At 36.3% G+C, this 20,687-nt stretch overlaps 1 protein-coding gene across 2 annotated transcripts in view; it reads left to right on the top strand.

The window, feature by feature from the left end:
* Positions 1 to 20,687, top strand: part of BRE (brain and reproductive organ-expressed (TNFRSF1A modulator)) — a 180,877-nt gene that overhangs the window by 49,208 nt on the left and 110,982 nt on the right. For both annotated transcript variants that reach the window (XM_010576517.1, XM_010576516.1), the window contains exons 4-5: positions 9,808 to 10,002; positions 15,796 to 15,870. In XM_010576517.1, the coding sequence (XP_010574819.1) occupies positions 9,808 to 10,002; positions 15,796 to 15,870 (270 nt within the window). The remainder of the gene's footprint in view (positions 1 to 9,807; positions 10,003 to 15,795; positions 15,871 to 20,687) is intronic.

Below are 20,687 nucleotides of genomic sequence, written 5' to 3'. Positions count from 1 at the left end.
CAGGTGAATTTTGCCATATACCTGTGTGCATGGAGATGCAGTTTTTACTTCCGTAAAGGAACCAAATGAGTGGTCTGTTCTTATAATGCTTTTTTGAGGAGAGATAACTGATTTGCATTAACTTGTTTGGTACAGTAGAGAAATAACTTTGATTTCCAATGTCTTATGATTTACACAATAGTATTTTGTAAATGTTTTCTTTAGGGACTGTATTTTCAAGGCCTTTTAAACTCTCTTGTAGTACAAATGTGAAAATAAAAATGGAAATACTGCTTGGCCAGTGAGATCTACCATGTGAAATATTGATTTTAATTTATGGGATTTGGGGAGAGAAAGAAATGGTTAGAAGAAAACAGTTCTTTCTGTATGTGCCACCCAGCAATAAATGCTCAAGAGGTGTTAGTGGATGATGTCCAAAACATCAGCTGTGAAGTTCCTGCCTTTTTGCTGTAGCTAAAATTACTTGTTTTGACAGGAAAGGAAAAAACCCAAGAACTGTTAAGAGTGAAAGACTTGCTATTTAAAAAGGGACTCTTGAGGTAAAGCATTGACATTGAGACAGTGGTCTGTTCTCTGGTCCACTGAGGATCTGAGGAGTTGGGGCCTGTTCACACTACCATCGGTGCATACTGAGTAAGTCTTTAGGCAAAAGGTGCATGTGCGTATGTCTTGTGTTGAAATTAATCTTGTCTTCATGCTTTTTTCCTTTTACTTGCCATGTGTAGTTAAATATGTATGCCTCTGGTAACAGACTCCCAAGGGGACAAGTGCTGTGTACTCATGTGGATTAACTAATAATTAGTGCACTGGATTCCCTATTGTGGGATTTGTACATGCTGAGAAAATAAAGAAATTCCTTCTCAAAGCAGGTAACGGTACCATCTGCTTTTTGAGAGGCGTTGTGGGAGGTCTGAAAAGGAACAAACCAAAACTTGCACTGATCCCTTAGTAAAGTAGGACAAGAAATATTTATGCATGCCAAGTCTTTAGGAGATTAATTTAGATAGTATTGTACTCTCTCTCTTTTGATAGTAGGCAGTTGTAGCTTTTAATGGTCTGGTTATCTTTTGTAAGAGAGCTCTGTCAGAGAAACAGGCAGACTTTTTCAGGAAGCGTGCACAACTTAAAAATTCTCTTCTGGGCTCAGCTTCACAGTTTCTGCTTCTCCAGAACACCCTTAAAGTACAAAGATCAGCTATCCCTTAACTGCTCCTACAGCAGGGCATAGGGGTAATTTGTGTAGTAATCTTTGGAAGTTGAGTTTGCTCCATTTTCAGGGGAATGGTACTTGAGAGGCAGTGGTGCATTTATTCTATGTGAACACAGAAGAGTGTTCTACATATATCAGATTTGCTGGGGTTTATTTTAGAGTCACCTTGGGTATGGGATTGTTAATCAAGAATCAGCACTGTGTGGCCAGTGGAAGAAAAGAGGGAAAATAATTTTATACAAAATGTAAGGTGCTTTTCTGAAAGCAGAATTAATTTCTTAGTATGTTGTTTACTGCTCTGTATTTTCACGCTAATTCAAGGCCTTCAGGTATTTGAGATTTCAGCTGAGCATTTATAAGCTATTGTAATTTCTGCATCCAGTTTTCACAGCCTCTCACTAAAAATAAAAAATAAAATAAATACCAACTATCCCAACCTTTGCTTTATGCAACCTTTTTTATCTGTTGTACACAATAGCTAGTAGAGCACGTAAGGTCTTTAAGTTCTTTGGTTTTATTTGCCATGACAAAGGGCTCCTGATCCTGATTTGAACTGCTTTTATGAAATGTTAAGTTTTGATGTTTGCTTTTGCCCAAAAATGATCATTTCAAGCAGATCACTCCAGAAAGTTGTTCCAGTGGTGCTTTGGGGGAGAGGGATATGAAGAACTTGTGAAAATAAGATGACAAGTAGATGGCATGTAGGTTTACAGTGATTGATTTGAAACTGCAGCCTGTAGGATGTTTAAGTGCTGGCTGCTAAGAAACTGAAGCCTTTGAAGTTGTTATAACACTCCAGCCCTGCAAATACTGTGAAAAATATCTGTTGATAGAAAGATGTGAGCATATGGCAGATAATTATCCTGTGCCTTTTCCTGTGAGCAATTTCCCTATGGTGGCTCATGAAGACTATAGCAAAGCAGGGACTGAAACCAGATATCCCAGTTTCTAGGCAAATGCTGTAACCACTGGACCCATATCTCCTCTGTATTTATATGGAGCATAAGTGTTAATATCACAGAGTGATCTTTCTCATTTCAGGTAAAAAACTTACATTGGTACTGATTTTAAGCCATTGTAGGATGCAAGTTTTGTGCATGTGGTGTGCAGAGATATAAACAAAATGCAAATCTGTACTTGCATTATTCTTTATGATAATTCTGGATGAAAGATGCTATAGAAATGCATTACCACTCTTATGGGCTTGGGAGGTTTTGTTTACTGACATTTTCTTGGGAAAGTTAATTTCTTGCTTAGAAATATAAAAGTACACTAACTTAAAATAAGATCTTGCTGTTGTTTCCTGTAGTATAGCCAGGAAAAACAGTTACAATCTGTCTTCTTTAAAATCACATTCCTGGAAGATATTCTGGCAACCTGGATATTTAAACACATTTCAAAGAAAAACAACTTCAGATCAATTAGAAATTGTTATTGTATTTTCTTTCTGATAGCATAGAATTATAGTTTGCTGCAGACATTACCTGGAGTTACAAAATAAGCAGTAACCTGTGAAGGAGGCTATGAATTAGCTACTTATGGAACACGAGGTGCATTGTGTTCTAGAAAAAGGGAGAATAGGTAATCACAGACACTGAGTAGTTTGCATAGGTTTGGGTTTGTTTTTTGTTTTTTTTTTTTTTTTAATTAGCTTTTTGGAAGGATAAAGGAAAGACTGCAAAGCACAAAATGTTCCAGAACAAAATTTAGATATGGTTTCTTTGCCAGCAGTTGAATAGTATGGCTACTTCGGAAAGCTAAATTCTGCATATCTTTGCTAGTAGGGCTGAGAAGTTACTTTGTGGGGGTTTTTCACTTGCCTCACCTCTAAGAAGATTTCATTAAAACTGATACTGTGGCTGCAAATTTTCTTTGTCTCTTTTTGAAATCCAGTTGGTGTCATTGCTATTCATTTAAATGAATTACTGTTGAAATGGCTTAAATTGTACTCTGTGGGTGGCCTTATAATATCTTTTCTCTGCCTCTTTATACACACTTTAAGTGAATTCATTTTCTCAAAACTTTGGTCATGTTTGATGGTCCAAAAACCTTTCCCGATCATAATGCTCATTTACTATGCAGCCAACTCCTGTCAGGAGATAGGATCAAGAGCCAGGGAATTCAAAGATTGACTTTGCACCCGACCAAAATCTGTGGGGTTATACTTCTTAGTGAAAGTTATGCTTTTCAGTGAGCTTGTTTAAATTAATCTCTGGCAGATCTTCAGAACAGATCTCCTGAATCACTTTGGATTTCTCCAACGTACGCATAGTTTAATGGATACCTGTGGTCTCCTAGTCTCTGTATAATAACTGAATATTATTTTTCTATTTATATTGCCATACAGCATAAGGTGGAGGGAAAAGTTAGTGGATGTTCATGCTATTGCTTAATTACTCTGTCTAGATAACCATTTTCTCAAAGACCTTTTCCTGAAACTTAGACCAATAATGAAAAAAGTTAGCAATTGCCAGGGAAGCTTCTGCCACAAAAGAATATTCAACTCCCTTACGTTGAATTGCTTACTTACTGATGGGTAGTTATTGGCCATCTTCTGTATGACAGTAGCTACAACTGTGTGGACAAGGATGCTTCTGGAGTCTGGTCTTTATTATACGGAAGTTCTCGTTCCATTACTTTTCCTGTAGACCGTTTTGAATTCTTTCCCTAATTGGAAAAATGGGGACTAGCCAGTCATCACAGATGACATTACCAGGCTTTTGTGTCCACAAGAAAACGTGTAGTCATCTTCTGATATTACTAAACCTGCTACTAAAATAAAATCCTTAAGATGAAGTAACAATTTACCTTTTTAGAAAATTAAAGTTACACAACTTGCGGTATGGCAAAGCCAATTAAAATGTTGAAAGTAAGATCTGAAGTGTGGAGTTACTCCTAATTTTAGTGGAGATTCTGGAGAGACATGTGAGCAGTGTCTAGACAGAAGAGAATTGTTTAATTGAGCCTCCATGTGCTCAGAAATGACAGGTAAGTTCTTCCATGATATGCTGAAAAAATGATAACATTAAAAATGGTTGTAACCACTCTGAGATGTGCATGTAAGCCTTCATACGAGATGAGCATGAATGCAGAACTAGTTGCAGATGTGCAGTTTGAGTTGATTTATACTTGTATATTGTACAGTGGGCCACTTTCAGTCTAGCTGGCTAACTTTTGAGTAATTTAGAGAGTTTGCACTGCAGAGTTCACTTAAAGATATCTATTGGCAAACAAGACAAGGAATTGGATCCAAGTCTGGATTTTTTTTTATTTTAAATGCATTAGTGATTCTTCTGTAAAATTTGGTTAACTCTCTGGAAAGTCTGCAGAAATCTCATTTCAAATTAGAAAACATTTATTGAGTGAAATATGTAACTTAGTCTGTCAGTACCCCATGAGTGTGCTCATTTTTTTTATATATATATAAAAAATTATTTTAAATTGCAATTTTATAGCAATTTCAGATAAAAACTCTTTTCAGCATACATGGTATTTTGGTAAAATTTTGTGAATGTATAAATTTTGTTGGGGCAAAATTGAAGGTTGTAGTGAACAGAGCAGAAGGAGATTTTGATAGAAGCCACAGAAAACTAAGTCTTTTGCTGTATACATATTTGCTGGTTATTTCTTTAATTGGGTTTTTCATACCTGCCAGGCTTCAACAGTCTGGCTGTAGAAAATGAGGTTATGTGTGTATTCATATTTCCAGTTTTTTTCTGAAGCAGTAACAACTAAAACTCAAAATTTTGAAGTTGCATTCAGAGCATAATTTTTATGCAAGATCCGAGATTTGTGGCAAGACTTGGAGCCATGGAATACAGAAACACTGGAAGCTCCCTCTGTTCTAATGTTTTAAATTTTTTAAAATACTCTTTCTTAAAAAGCCGTATTGGCTAGGGTTGGAATATAGCCTTCAGGCAAACAATCAGAAAATGAAGTGCACAGGCTACTACTCCTTCTTTTCACTCCAAAGCCTTTAGTTTAAGATTTTGTAATTAAGACAATTTCCAAAGTCTAATAGTGAATACAATACTGCATTGCTAAATAAAATTTTATTTAGAAGATCCTTTATCTCTAAAGAAGAAAGTCAATTTACTGTTGCAGGGACACTACTCTCATTGACTAAAGTGACAAATCCTTCAGAAGAAAAATGTTCTCAGAAGAATCATTATAATGCTGAAATTGTAGCGATTAAGACATTCTACAAGGGATCAACTTGAGAAACATCAAATTCTGATTTAGTTAGGTTTCAATAATGTATGTCACAGGTAGTTGCTTACTTTGTCCTTGATTTCAAAAATAGAGGGAAGATAAAAGAAGGTACCGTTTGAAACTGGGGGAAGAATGTAGCATGTATTTTGACATACTGTTGAAATTGGATCGCAATAAAATGGTTTAAAAGTATTTTCAGATGAATGAATCTAGTGCTTAGGGCAAATAAGCAACACAAAGTTATGTAAAAAGAAATTTCGTACAGTAATATGTCATTGTATTCAGAAGTGTTTGTGTTAAAATTTATAAATTTAGATCTTCTGATAGGAACAGCACTTCTGCAAAGTTAACAAAATGACTAGAAATGTAATGGCCATTTGCCAAATAACAAGCACTACAATAATATAATGCTAAAGTTAAAAATCAATGTTTATTTAAATCAAGACTTGTGTTACAGAAAATTTGTGTAACCATTGTATGCTTACTCTTTCGTCAGTGAGAATCTGTTGTAATTGATGTATGTACTGGGTGGGTAGTTGAATTTTTCTGCAGGTGATTTGTTTTAATAACCACTTCATACTTTGTTTGAATTTTTAGTTACTGCATGAAGGGTATTTAGTAAGGATACTACAATCAAATTGTTCATTTTAATTCCTGTAGCTTTAAGCCAATACAGCATAAACACTGTTTTGATACAGTGTTCTTGAATTCTTTGAAGAGAGCAATACTCTAGCTCCATGCTGGACAAATGACAATAGATTTCCTCTTGCTCTTTTTTTGTTCTGTAGTGTAATGTTATTTAAAAAACAAAAGGTTCGGTTGCATTTAGGTCAGTTGTTAAAATATTGTTGGTCATTTCCTTTGACAGAACATTTCTATTGTGTTATACCAATGTTATTAGGAAGAAAGGTTATTCCCACTTGTCTGGCTGATATCAATACATACTGGCATATTACATCCTCTGGCTTTCTGGAAATACTTTATTTGAGCAGCAGCTTGGGAACAGGAAATTTTAGGTTATACGCAGTCTGTTTTCAGACTGCATGATACAAAATGTGTTTCCTAGACGATGCTGTCTACCTGACAAATTTTCTCTAATATTTTGTAGAATTGGATAAGCTTAAATGGGTTCAAGTGGGGAATAAATTTTTACCAGCTGTAGGTGGCAGACAAGGTAGAACAAGGCTTTCAGGCACTCTGTGGTATGTATTTGAGGAACTTATATGAACCACATTACTATCTCACCCATTCACCAATTACTCCGGAATGTAGTTTACCTTTTAAGATATGGCAATGATAATATTCGCATTTTATAGGTCTTCTTACTGTCATGGAGTAAAAAAAACCCAGAGCACTTTTACTTCAAGCCACAGTCAAATGTGAAGTCTCTGACACTGTGGTAGCTTCTAAAGGCAAAGGTTCAAGGATCTTAGCTGTGCTGAGCAGCCCTTTCTACCAGGATCATAGTGAGCAGGAGAATAGGAGGACAGTGTAATTGTGTAACTGTTCATTAAACCGTTCATTCATCCATGTAAGACAAAGCAAATTGTGATCAGCAGTTATGTCCTGTTGTGTTTCTTAAGCTGAGCCTGTCACTCTTGGGTCAATCTGTAAATTATGTAAACATAAGGTCTTTTTCAAATCTGTACGCTAGAGTCAAGTGTTCCCTTAAGTGCTCCATCCACACTCTAAGATTATAAGTTTTTCTTTTTTTATTAAAGCAAGAGCAACGTCTGTGTTTCTGAAGAATTAGCACCACCTTCCCAAACTGTTTCCCCCCAACCATTTTCGTGTGACAGGAGTGTATGGTTTTCATCCTGATCACAGGAATGAGTGATGCATAGAAAGTTAATGCAGGACTGCCAGCCATAGTCATTCAAAAATCATGAATCGTGTTGCTGAAAGTCATTACAGTAGTCTATAAACCATGTTTATGAGATTAGGAAAAGGATTTTATTTCTAAATTATATTTCTTTTATTTTTGTCTCTTTTTTAATAGTATGTAGGCAGTGCATACACAGATTTCTTTGCCTCTCTGGTAGCTATTAACTTAAATGAGAAGGGGTGGAGGGGATGGGTAGAATGTAGCTGAGATTCTCTTAAAAATGATCCTCTCCAGGACTGGGGACTTCAGGAAAAACAACATGTGGTAAGATTTGAGATAAAATTGCCTTAGTAAACATTATTTTTTTTTTTTCCCCCTCCAAAAAAAGCTTTTCAAGGAAGCAATACATATTTCATGTTACTTTCACTGACAAATTAGACTTGTATGTTTTAAGTGATGATGCTGAAAATGAGAAATTAATTTTGATAGCATCTTAATATATATGGCTTCAGAGGGCAACAAATATAAAGTTGTGGAATGAGAAATGCTTGAAGTATTAAGGCATTATACACATATGCTGAAGTCTGTATAAAACCATTCCAAAGGGATATATCATGAACTGCAGTCATCAAGAAATAATAAAAATTATAAGCCTTTTTAATGGAAATAACCACATAGAGATTAGGCTACAAATAGATTTCATTGTAGAGCTGAAGGAATGGTGCCTGGTGAATAACTGATTAAGCTTTCTCTCTGCCTTTCCGGAGTATCACAAGATAAAATTTGTACACAACTCAATAATTTCTTTTCAGGTCAGAACTATGGAGTCTCACCTTGATAAGATCCTCTGTTTCAGTTTAAGTTTTTTGTAAACCTCTTAATAGAAACAAAAAATAGCTGAGGTTGGAAAGAGCCTTGAGAGATCATCTAGTCCAGCCCCCCTGCCTGGGCAGGGTCAGATAGAGCAGGCTGTCCAGGACCTTGTCCAGTCGGGTTTTGAGTATCTCCAAGGACAGAGACTTGACAACCTCTCTGTGCAACCTGTTCACTTGTATTTATTAGTTTTGGTGCTACACAAAATATGAATAGGTTGTATATTTTAGGGGACGTGGTTTTTTCAGTTTCATTCATTTATTTAACCTAGGTTAAGAAACATAATTTTTTATGTGTTTGAATGCAAGGCAGTCTTAACATAGTTACTTCAAAGTACAGAAATATTTTCTGTCCTTTCATTGTAGAAAATGTTGCATACCAAAGCAGTTTTTCCAAAGAAGAGGTAAAAAGGGCTAATGGGTTTTTTTGTCCTTGCTGAAGAATGGAAATTATGCATATAATTTGTTTATGAAATGTCTGCAACTTCCAGGACAAAAGTAGCCATGCCATCTGTAACTACTTCGAGTTCAGATACTGATACGTAATTTTATTTGAAGCTACTATATCTTATCTTCACTTAGTTGTAAAATGCAGACATCTTTGCCAGTTCTAAGGATCTTAACATTAACTGTACAATCCATGTAATTTAAAATCCTGCTGCAGCTAGTTTGTTGTCATATGTGTATGTGATATACATTTGCTTATACTCAAAGCTGACCAAAAGCCACATGACTATGTTAACATGCCCTGAACTTGTATCAAGAAGACCTGTTGAGGACCTAAGTAGTTTTGCATCAGAACTTCCTCATGTCCTATCAGCATGGAGTACAGGGGGAATCCTCATCTGCCCTTAACATAGATCCATTCTAGGTCAACCAGGCATGCAACATTGATAGAATACATTGGCTTGTAACACAGAAAACCTTCCTGAATAAAACTTACTGTGCATGGAAGACTGGTCTAAGCCAATGAGAGCAGTTAAACTGAGAGATAACATTGCTACTGTGCTACTGGCGCAGTTATCTTCAATGTATTAACATTTTAATTTGTTAACTGTTTCTTGGTATACAGCCAACTTTTAATAATAACTTCTGCCAGGCATGTTGAAGAGACTTGTGTATGGATGGCATTTTTGTTAAAGGGATAAGTCAAGGTAACTCTAGTGAAGAGACAGTCAAGGTGAAGTAAAGCACAAGGTTGAGGCAACAGAAGAGAACCTATTTTCTCTGTCACTGTCAATATTATATCCACTATTTGAAAAATGGAGCAGAGTAGTTAATTTGGCATATACACTTTGATGACTGCTTTTTGAGTCAGATAGTGTGCAGGGTTATACTTACCTGATCCCTGTATGTTTCATATTAGTTTTAATTTTTTGAATTAAAACTTTTCAAGTTCTCAAATGCAACAGTATAATTTTAAGGAAGAATAGAATGATAATTTGGGCCTATCTATGCCTGGTAGTAGCCCTGTTATCAGTTTTCTGGTAGGTCCATATATGGACTCTTATTTGACATTCAGGTTTGCTTTTGCTGTTTGAACTGGTTTTCTTCCAAAGTGTGATACAATCTTTGCATCACAAAGTTTCCACGTGCGTACGTCCTTCTGGTATTGGTATGGAAGGGGGAGTGCTTGTCTTTCTATTTCTGTAAACAATTTTGGTCTCCATTCTTTTCTAATTCAACAGAATTTAGCTTCTTGGAATCCTTCAAACCCTGAATGCCTCCTGCTTGTTGTGAAAGAGCTTGTGCAGCAGTATCACCAATTTCAGTGCAGCCGATTACGTGAGAGCTCTCGTCTCATGTTTGAATATCAGACTTTACTTGAAGAGCCCCAGTATGGAGAAAACATGGAAATCTATGCTGGCAGAAAAAACAACTGGGTAAGCTATTAAGAATGTTTCTGCTAAAATGCTTTTCATGATCCTTTCATTTTAATAAATACAGCTTTTGCCTTGGAAAATCTGGGTTGTTTCTGTGGATCTCTATGCTTTGTTTCCAATGGAGAAAGCTTCTATTTGACTCCAGCTCACTTTCTACACTCCCTGTTTTGTACATTGCTGTCATTTCACTACCTTAGTTGAACCAGATTTCCAGTTGAGTACCTGGTTTTCAACCTGATGTTAGTTCATCTGACACAGATGAAAACTTTGAAAACTGTTGAAAAGTCTGTGCAGTATTTACAGGGCGCATTAAAATGTTTTGTGGAAGTTTGAGTTAGCTGTGAAGATTTGAGAGGCAGAATAACAGTGTTGGCAAATCAGCCTGCTTAGGGATAGGATGTATTAGGGTGTGGTTCTACATTACAACTGAGTTGATTTAATTGGTAGCTGCAGCTGCCTGTATCTCTCTGGCACTTGTCTAAGCTGAGATGAGTTGTTTCAGGAACCTAAACTGGAGAGGGGGGAAAAAAAACCAACCCGACTAATTTGTTGCAGGAGGACGGGAGGAGGTGAGATGGGTTAGAGCAGTGATTTTGTAGGGCCATGTCTTCATATGACAATCAGAGATTAAACTGGCTTACCTGTTTCCTGAAGTTGTATTCTTTGCCTGGGAAATGTGCCATGCTGTGTAGAAACTCTCTATGTGTACAATCTCAGCCTTCTAAAATGAGGCTGTTGGCAATGTAGACATTTTGGTTAGTGTGTGATTTGATCTTTATTTTTTTTTTAACTGAACTCTGCCACAAAGTAAGCTTCGCAAAAATATTTTTTTTCCACTGGTAGTATATTTATCATGGGAAATTTGGAGTAAGATATATGAGGAATTATCTGATTGTGTTTATGCTGAAGCTGTCCCCCTCTTGCTTTCAGCAATAGCATCCTCTTAAGCTATACTGGCCTTCAGAAGCAGTATCTTCTGAAATAGATGCAGTCTGAAAATCTATGAAGATTCAGGATTTTTGTTATCAGGGCCTAGAATTCAGCTTTATGTCACTTTAATCATCCTTAAGTTACAGGTGACACAAGAATGTTTACAACTCACAGTACTTAAATTCATCTGGTTTTCTTTTCTTAGAAAAGTCATCTAGGCTTTTTTATCTTAAGCTAAGTAAATTATTCTTTATCAGAGAATTTCAGATCTCTTTTTATGTTTATAGATTAGAATATTTCATTGAAATTAATTTGTTCTTAAATGTTATTATCAATAACTTGCCTCACAACTTGCCACATCTGTAAATATCATCAGACTGGTTTAGTGAAATGCAGAAGGCTTTCTGAACCGTACTGAGATTTTATCATAATTTTTGGCAGCTCCAAAAATTCTACTCAAGATTGTAGAAAACTAGGGTGGTTTTCCTTTTTTTTTTCTTTTTTTTTCACAGGAAAGCCATATCTACTCAAACCTTTTGAATTTTTTTGGTGACTAAATAAAGAACTTTTTTTTGCATTTGAAATGCTGTCTTAGTTAAAAATATTCCAATAAAATAAATCTTAAATACATTTTGAGGCAAATCCTTTTAATCATTGCAGAGCTATTTGAGGTTTCTGTAGCATGTGCTTTGTTATCAAAGTTTACATTCTCTTATCAAGAAGATGCTGAGAGTCTTGTTTGGAGATCCTGTGAACCTGGTATCTACATGACAAAGCTTGTTTGAGTGTCCTAAAACTCAAAACTATGAAATTAACTTGTGTAGTTCTCCTCCCTGTCCTTTACAACTGTTTTTTTTTTAGGCTTGGTGATCAGCACAATAGGAGTGTTTATCTGAAAAGCAAGAGGTAAAACCACGTTATGTCCTCTGCCTGGAAGTCATTGAAATTCATGTCGTTGCTGTCTCTCAGGAATTGATAGTAGCTCAGCAGACTTCTGAAATAATCATCTGTGAATGAACCTTGCACAGTGTTAAGAAAGCAATAATTTTAAGTGCATGAGTTAAAAAACTTTGAAGAGGAGGCCTAAATTCAGTGCTGTGTCCCAAAATGGAACAGAAATTTGCTTTTATACCTTTGTTTCAGTATCTCCTATTTCCTGAAGTGATCTCCAAGATCTATGACAAATAGACAAACTGTTATCTAGCTTAGTAGCTTCATGTTGGCAGAGTACCAGCAGACTACCGGCTGATACAGATGCCCATTAACTGTCTAATCTCTCAGTGCTGTGGCCAGAAACTCATCTGACTTGATCTGATGCTGTGACCAGCTGGTTGGGATTATGTAGGTGAGCACCATGGACAGGGACTGTTCCCTGCCTGTCCAGAACACTCTTGGAAGTAATACTTTTCAAAATAATCTTGATTGAATGACACAAAAGACCTAGATTGCAAGTCCTTATTTACTTCCACATCTTGGAGTAGTTGATGATTTGATCAGAGGCCATTCACCTGTTCAGTGGCTATCCCAGTTCATCAGACTTTGTGTTTTACCAGAAATAATTTTCTGGACTATATGGCAAATGTTGTATGGCATTTTTTGGAAGTTAAGTCCAGACAAGAAGCACTGTCTATAATATCCATTTCACTCTAAATAAAAAGCAAGTGCCTTGACTGTCATCAGAGTAGTCTTTGTGTTACACATGCACAAGAAGTCAGTGATTTTTCTGCATTCATAAGTAATACAGCATCAGAAAGTTGGCATCTATCCTCACAAGTAGTGTCATCATGTCATGGTTGAACCCCAGCCAGCAACTAAGCACCATGCAGCTGGTCACTCGCTCCCCCACCACTCAGTGGGATGGGGGAGAAAATGGGGAAAAGAAGTAAAACTTGTGGGTTGAGATAAGAAGGGTTTAATAGAACAGAAAAGAAGAAACTAATAATGATAATGATAACACTAATAAAATGACAACAGCAATAATAAAAGGATTGGAATGTACAAATGATGCGCAGTGCAATTGCCCACCACCCACCGATCGACACCCAGCTAGTCCCTGAGCGGTGATCCCCTGCCCCCACTCCCTCCAGTTGATACACTAGATGTGGCGTCACATGGTATGGAATACCCCGTTGGCCAGTTTGGGTCAGGTGCCCTGGCTATGTCCTGTGCCAACTTCTTGCGCCCTGGCTGGGCATGAGAAGCTGAAAAATCCTTGACTTTAGACTAAACACTACTTAGCAACAACTGAAAACATCAGTGTTATCAACATTCTTTGCATACTGAACTCAAAACATAGCACTGTACCAGCTGCTAGGAAGACAATTAACTCTATCCCAGCTGAAACCAGGACACATCAGGAAGGTTTCGGAGTCTGGCTTTAATATATGCTCAGTTTTTGTTGTGTAGTGTTTCTATGTGCCATTGCTTTGCCTCTATTTTGTGACTACCAGGGACAAATTTTAAGGGCAGTTTTGAGCTAGGTGACGGTAGGGTGGATTACAACCTAACATTGCTTAAACCCTTTTGACAAATTATATAAGTGGCAAGGTACCATTGGAAAGATTTTTTTGTTGTTGTATTCAAGATCTTGTTTTTTCTTGTTTAGTGACTGGAAGGTAGAATGAGTTATCTCTAGTTCATGCCTAATACATAGACAAAGAAACAAATTGGCACTGATATTAGCATTGCCTATTGTACATCTGCCTAATACAGCATCTTTGTCTATATGTGCTTAGTTGCTTGGGGTGAAACCTTTGCTTAATTTAGGCATAAAATGATTGAAGGAATCCAATTCTGTAGAATTTTTTCCTTCTCAGTTTTATGTCATGTCAGTACCACTGAAAATAATGTGCTTAGCAAACAATCACTTATATTCCTCAGCTGCCCTGTTTAGCAGCTTAACATTCATTTTGGAAAGCCAATTTCCATTGGCTTTGACCTCCAGTTTCCTTCAGTATTTTATTCAGCCTGTTCCTTTCTGAATCCATATGCATAGCAATTAATGTGGTCCATTGTTACGGAGGCTTGTGGTCTGGTGGTATATGGCCAGTGACAACCTTCATGTTTTCTCTTATGCTGAGCTCAAAGCAATTCATGGATTAGCACAGCTAATCAAGAGGGGGGGCGAAGGTACTGACTATTTTGCAAAGGCATATGGCAAATTTTCAGTATCAGTACAGGTGACTTTGAATGCTTTCCTCTTGAAGAGCTGTATTGGCAAGCTGTCCTCATAGCTATGTGGAGTTCTTGTGATAACATCTACTACATGTAGTAAAGCAGTGGCTCAAAATGTATCCTGCTGACATCTGCATAGGTTATAAGCCCTTGAATATTGAGGGGTCTGAACACTGGCACAGGTTGCCCAGAGATTGTGGGATCTTGATCCTTAGAGATACTCAGATGCCATCTGGACATGGTCCCAGGCAACCTTCATTGTCAATGATTCTCTGCATCTCTTCCATGGGTCACTGCTGCATTTCATAGAAAGGATGCTTCCATTATTTCAGATGCATTACAGACTTTTCCTTGCTACAAGGTATAGCTGTGTACACAATAAAGATGATCTTGTTTAAATCTAGTATAGTATTTACATTCACCCTTTTATATGAGAATTGCAATATGCACATTCACCATAGATGCATATACATTTTGTTAAAATTTGTGTATTGTACACTTCTTGTTTAAAGTATTTTTCTTCTTGCTTTGTCTGGCTATGCAAAACATTTAAAAGGAAAATTAATTACAGATAATTATGTTCACGAAATAGTTAAGTAGTATGTGTGTGTTACTGTGGGAGGGCGAATACTGCATATTCATACAGCTTTGATTTGTCTCCTTGCTTGTTAAAATGAAGTACTGTTTTTTAAAAATTGTATGTCATCACATAACTAAATAGCGTATGTATGCAAAAACAGGGCAGTGTTAAAACTGAAGAAAGTTTTGCTACCTTGTCTTAAGATATCCTAGTTTTTTCTACCTAACTGCATAAAAATAATGTTTAATGCTTTTTGTACTGCTAATTCAACATGACAAATATAGCTGCTCTATGGCTACTTTATTGAATTAAAAAATAGAGATGACAAAATTAATATGGAGGAAATCAGGCAGGCATTTGTTTTTCAAAAAGAGCGAGCTTCATTGCTTCATAACCAGGTGGATAAAATCTGGTTTTAAGGAAGTGTACGAAACACAAAGGAAATCCTTTCCATTTCCTTTGCATACACTTTATGCATAAAAAAGAGCAACATGTAGGGGACGCTTGGCAAATTTTCAGTAAACGGTTGTCTAGGTGTTGAGTCACATAATTCTGAAAACAAATTATATAAAACCTTCTACTTCAGTTCCTTCCTCTGATTATTCAGAGGACACTTTAGATACATTCTCATGTTATTCAATGCAAATTCTTTTAGGTATACCTGCAAGATTTGTGAAGATGCCTCTATTTTATCTATACACTCTTAGAAATGTCAGGTTTTTAGCTTTGCTTTCAGACCATTTGCAGATCTTGCCAGACCTTTTTCCGGAAATGAGTACAGCCAAGATACATCTATATTTAGGGCCTAACAAAGTATAGTCTGATTTTTGTCATGCACATTGTTGTATTCTGACTACTTTTTTCTGTTGACTTACTGGCAATGATGTTTTATGGTTTTTAAGGTGTTTTCTCATATAACATCTGTGAAATCTGTAAATTATTTTTTTTCTCTTCAGTAATTCCATTGAGAAATGTTGGTTTAAATCTCAACCCTTCTGTTTGGTATGAGCTCTTACACATTTTTCTGGTTAATATTTCATCCTCAGAATGTTCAGTTTGTGGTTCTGGTTTAGACACCAGGTCTCATTAGTGTTAACTTTTTTCCACAGACAGGAGAATTCTCAGCTCGCTTCCTCTTGAAGTTGCCTGTAGATTTCAGCAATATTCCTACATACCTTCTCAAGGTAAAATGAATGTCTAAGTTGACAGTATTTGTGAGAGAGTATGAATTATTGAAACGTTCTTAGTAACTATTTTGACTTTCCTGCCCTCCTCTTCTCCAAGAGTTTGAAAGTCCACCATTTCTAAACCTGACTGGATTATGTTTTGGAAAGATGATGTTAGGCATACTGTTGTTTTGTGTGTTGTGTTACCAGGTAGTAGATATACACCTGTCTAAAGGACCTTGCAGGATTTGGGTTGTTGTGGAAGATGGCATGCAGTGCAGAAGTTCTGGTTTTTTAGACAATACAGTAAGTCACAAACTCTTGACCATAGCCAAGGTATTATCTTGGGGATAAATTTAAATATTTCCAGATAAACTCTTTTGTATGAGTCTATGGAATTTCATGCTATGTAAATGTTGTTTTTTTTAACGAACAGTCCAAATGTACTAGTAGTCTCGATCGTAGAACCAGAAAAGCAAACTAAATACACCATTTCTTAACAGGAAGTGAAAGCAAATACTAATGACGCAAACTGAAGTTTTTGATGATTACTTTGCTTCATTGTTTACAACAAACACTAATTTGACCAGATACTTTAGAAAGTAGGACTACAGAGTATTGGTGTGAGTTGCGAAAACGTATTTCTTTCTTTGCTACGAGGAAAAAAGAAAAAAAAGCAAAAAACAAAACTTGTGACAAACTACCAACATGGAATAATTTGAAATGAGTGGTTTTCACAGCAGGAGCAGAGTCACTCTTTCAAGCACTTACTGTGGAAGCCCATCATAAGGTCAATGTTACTATATTCAGAGAATGCAGTGAGAGATCTGGATTCTCTCTGTGTATCATTACTGGCAGAATGAAGTGCCAGAATTTCTACTGCAGACAAGGTCTGAGTCAGCTGATGTTACCAGCACCCATCTTTCCTTTAAACTGCATGTCTGCCTCCTTACTCAGCTCTTTAAATATTTGGAAAGAACATCTACTTAATGTTTAGCAACTAATGTGTTGAGATGAAAATGTCAGTGTGGATCCCATTACCTCCTCTTTATCTTATTGTTAGAACTGTCTTCAACTATTGTTAGATCACAACTCCAAGTGTGAATCTTCAGTATTTCTCCAAATAAGATGTCTTGAGCAAAGAACCATGAAAATAAAGGCAGGCACGACTATAACCTTACTGAAATTTTTGGTTGTAGTCTGAGATCAGGATCCTATGATCTCTTTACCTTTTGCAGACTGTTTGCTGTTTGAGAAGTGAGCTGCTCTTAACTTTCTCAAAAGCATCCAGATATTTTCAGTTTGTTCCCGTGTTCATGGTAGCAGCCCTTCTCCCAGCTGTTGTCTTTCATCAGGGCCTGCTCTTCTCACTTGATGGGAACGTTTCTAGTCAGATGGGAGAGGGTTGGCCAAGGCCTTTTCAGGAAGGATGGCGTTGAGAAGCAGGATGCAGCAACAGTACACCTGGACTGCAGAATAGCTGTGATTTTGCTTCTAAAAGACTCTGTGGAAAAAAGGAGACTGAGTATGTCTAACGTGAACTATGCTGCCTGCTCCTGCCAGAACTCCAAGTGCTGTATTTTCCAGGAAAAATTTTAAATTGGTCAAGAATTTTAGGACAAACGCATGCCAAGTAAGTTCAGTAACTTCAGTCACAGGGTTGTCTTAAACCTCTGTTCAGCATCTGAGGAAACTGCATGACTTGGAGGTTGGAAAGTGGTGTATGACTTATGTAAGTAGGAACCCTGTGATAGATTCTACTTTCTTTTCTAGAGAGTAACGTTTTGATGCATGACAGCATAGTCTTCCTTAATATAATTCCCTATCATGTTGACTAAACATCTGCTACCTTCTCTAAACGAGGTTGGTATACTGTGGATAAATCATCAGTGCTCCATAACTGCTTCTTGGAGCGTTGTTCACCCTGAGTACTGAATGGTTCATTAGTCTGAAGGAAAACATGTATTTACTTTTTATGCATATATAGACTGTGTGTTGTAAAGAGACACACACAGAAGGTAGCAGAATCAAAATTTCCCAGTCCACCTTTATTTTGACATTTCTAAAATCTTAATGTCTTAGCTTTGGGGTTTTAAAATTATTGTGGTTTTATATGTAATAGCCTGGATTTTTACAACAGCAGCCCTTCTAGATGGGCAATGTACTGATGAAATCCTTAGCTTTTTTATGCAGACTTCTGCTATGCAAGTTGACAGGTTAACTGTCTGTGGCAGGCAGGTGATATGTAGTCTGGATGAGTAGCCACAGGAGAAGAATACTGTTTTATTCCAGTAGTGTTTGTTGACGGCAGAACAATGGTTTGACTTAGGCTCCAGCATGGATTATGACAGAGTATGCTTTGCAGCAGGCATGGATCTTTTACCCCTGCTGCCTTAGCTCCTTGTATTCTGACATTGTCAGCTATATGAATGTCATCTCATATGACAACAAAATATAAAGGCAGGTAGAATTGGAACTACTGTGTTGTGGTTGAAATAATTATGATCTGACTACTCCAGATTGATAAAGCTATTTTAAAAAAAATCAGATTTTTTTAAGCTATGTCTTTCTTATTTTTTTTTATGAGACTTTTGACATAAATAGATCTTTGATTTGTTGCAATAAAATAGTTTATTTTCCATCATGTCTGCCAGTTATGTTGGCTTCAATGCTACCTGCTGGATTATGGTACGTGATAGAGCATGTATTGATGCAGTGGAAATAATTGTTAATATATTACCCTGAAAGGTGGAAGAGCAATCAGTAATTGAAGGCTGTTAGTGTATTAACAGCTTAATGTTTAACTGCAGAATTTAATGTGTTTGAATTGTGTTCTAACCTGTAACCAGCCTTATAATGTGCAGTAGCTTCTCTGTAATGATTTGCAAGGTTCAAACCTGTGTGTTATACTTTCTCTGCCATCTTCTTTTTTGATGTTTAATTAATACTGCTTGTATTAAATATTTCATCAGATTTTAAAGACCATTATTTTTGTCTCATCAATCACTCCTAGTACCCCAATGGCTTGTAATGCTCTTCTGAAATTCTTATTGATGCCAGTAGGTAATCACACTAGAAGTGTGACTGTAAGGCTTTATGTAGTAAGCCAATGTTCAGGTTTGAGGATGTAAGCTGTGAGAACAGTCTGTAGTGCTACAAAATCTTCATAGTTGTTGAGAATATACTCCAGAATCATAAGAACTTACTCTGTCAACTTTGTACTGATGATGGTGAGAATATTCTCCCTTAGCTATAAAGAATGAAAATTTGAAGGTGTAGCGTAGGTTGGGTTGTTATGGACTGGAGAGGCAGATTTACCAGGTTATTTTAAAGGTATTCACTACACTAAATTTAAAACTCAGTTCAACTGTGTGTGTGTTTTAAGGAAAATAGCTGAGTATATGAAGAAGAGCAAGAATGATTAAAAGAGCAATGCAGAGTACACTATCTTTTCCTTTGAATTCTAAAATTCTAGTAAGAGTTCCTCAGTTATTATCTAGTTGGAAACATAATACCCCTTGTATTGGCTGCAGCAGGTAAATCTTTTTTCGTAAGTTTTCTTGGCATATTCCTTCACATTTGAAAGAAAAAGTATCATTCTTTATTTTCCAAGCTAAAGAACTGTTCAAAAAGAAATGTTGGCTGACACTGAAAAAGCACATGTAGGAAAAGATACGCTTTCATTATTTTTTTCCTTTACAAAGTTATACTTTAATACAAAGGTTTTGAATTGAACGTGGACCTTTGTATCCATTTTTATATTGTTTTCTTATGTAAATCCATTTGACATAAAGGAGTATTTTAAGTGTTGAAACAACTGCAGAATCAAGCTGGTGGCTCAAACTACTACAAGGTTCATTACTGGTAAGTCTTTCATTAAGGTTCTCTTATTTGACAAGAATGTGGCTTTGGCTCAGGAAAATACATCTGTATCTGTTTACTATTATACTTTCCCTTTTTCACAGTTGGATTTTTAATCAGCACATTCATTTTGGCTTAAATTCTTTTCTGTTGGTTGCAACATTTTTAATTTTCACCACAGTATTTTATAAATGGAAGTATTTACTGTACATACTGGTTCTAAGAGTCAGTCTCTAGTTCACATTTGTGCCTCTTTACAGATACCATGTATGCCACTAATAACAAAGGTAATAGACTTAGCATCTCAAATACCTCATCCAAATTTTGCTTCATTCTTTGTAGTTTTGGTCAGCTATGGGTACATGTGTTATAATAATTCATTAAATGTCTCCATCTCAGTAATTTACAAACTGTGCTGGATTATGTGACTGTAGTCACAGTATGAGTGAACTCTAGAGTATGTTGCAGGTGATGCTGTTGAAAACAAGACATTTAGGTATTTTTCTTTTATTTCAATTTTTTTTTTTTGAGGTTTTGGCTAAGTAAAAATGTACTCTGATTACCACCACCTTCTTGTGTGTAATTTTTAAAGTATTCATTTCTATTCATATGTACCTGCTTGTTGTGACCTAGTGAATAACTAGCGTCTGGACCAGTTTAGCTATGATGCTGTGACCAGCAGCCTTCCAATAATTTCTTACTATTAAAGTGTAAAGAAAATATGCAAAGCAGACCTAACTTCTTTTTGTAGAAGATTAAAAATTTTTTTAAATCTTTACACCTGTTTTTTCTGAAGAACTTTTTTTTTGATGACCATTGTACTTAGTGCATATCTTTCAGAACTTAAACAAGCAACAGACATTGTCTAGACACATTGCCAGGGGCCAAACAGTTGTGTGTAAGACTGTCAATGGACAAGGTTTATCCTCAAGTTCAAACTGAAAGATAACAACATATTTGTGTTTTTCTTTACT

Source organism: Haliaeetus leucocephalus, unplaced genomic scaffold, assembly GCF_000737465.1.
Source record: "Haliaeetus leucocephalus isolate CR32 unplaced genomic scaffold, Haliaeetus_leucocephalus-4.0 Scaffold526, whole genome shotgun sequence".
Taxonomy (NCBI): Eukaryota; Metazoa; Chordata; class Aves; order Accipitriformes; family Accipitridae; genus Haliaeetus; species Haliaeetus leucocephalus.
Note: the sequence above shows the minus strand (reverse complement) of the source record. Positions and strands in the feature narration are given on the sequence as shown.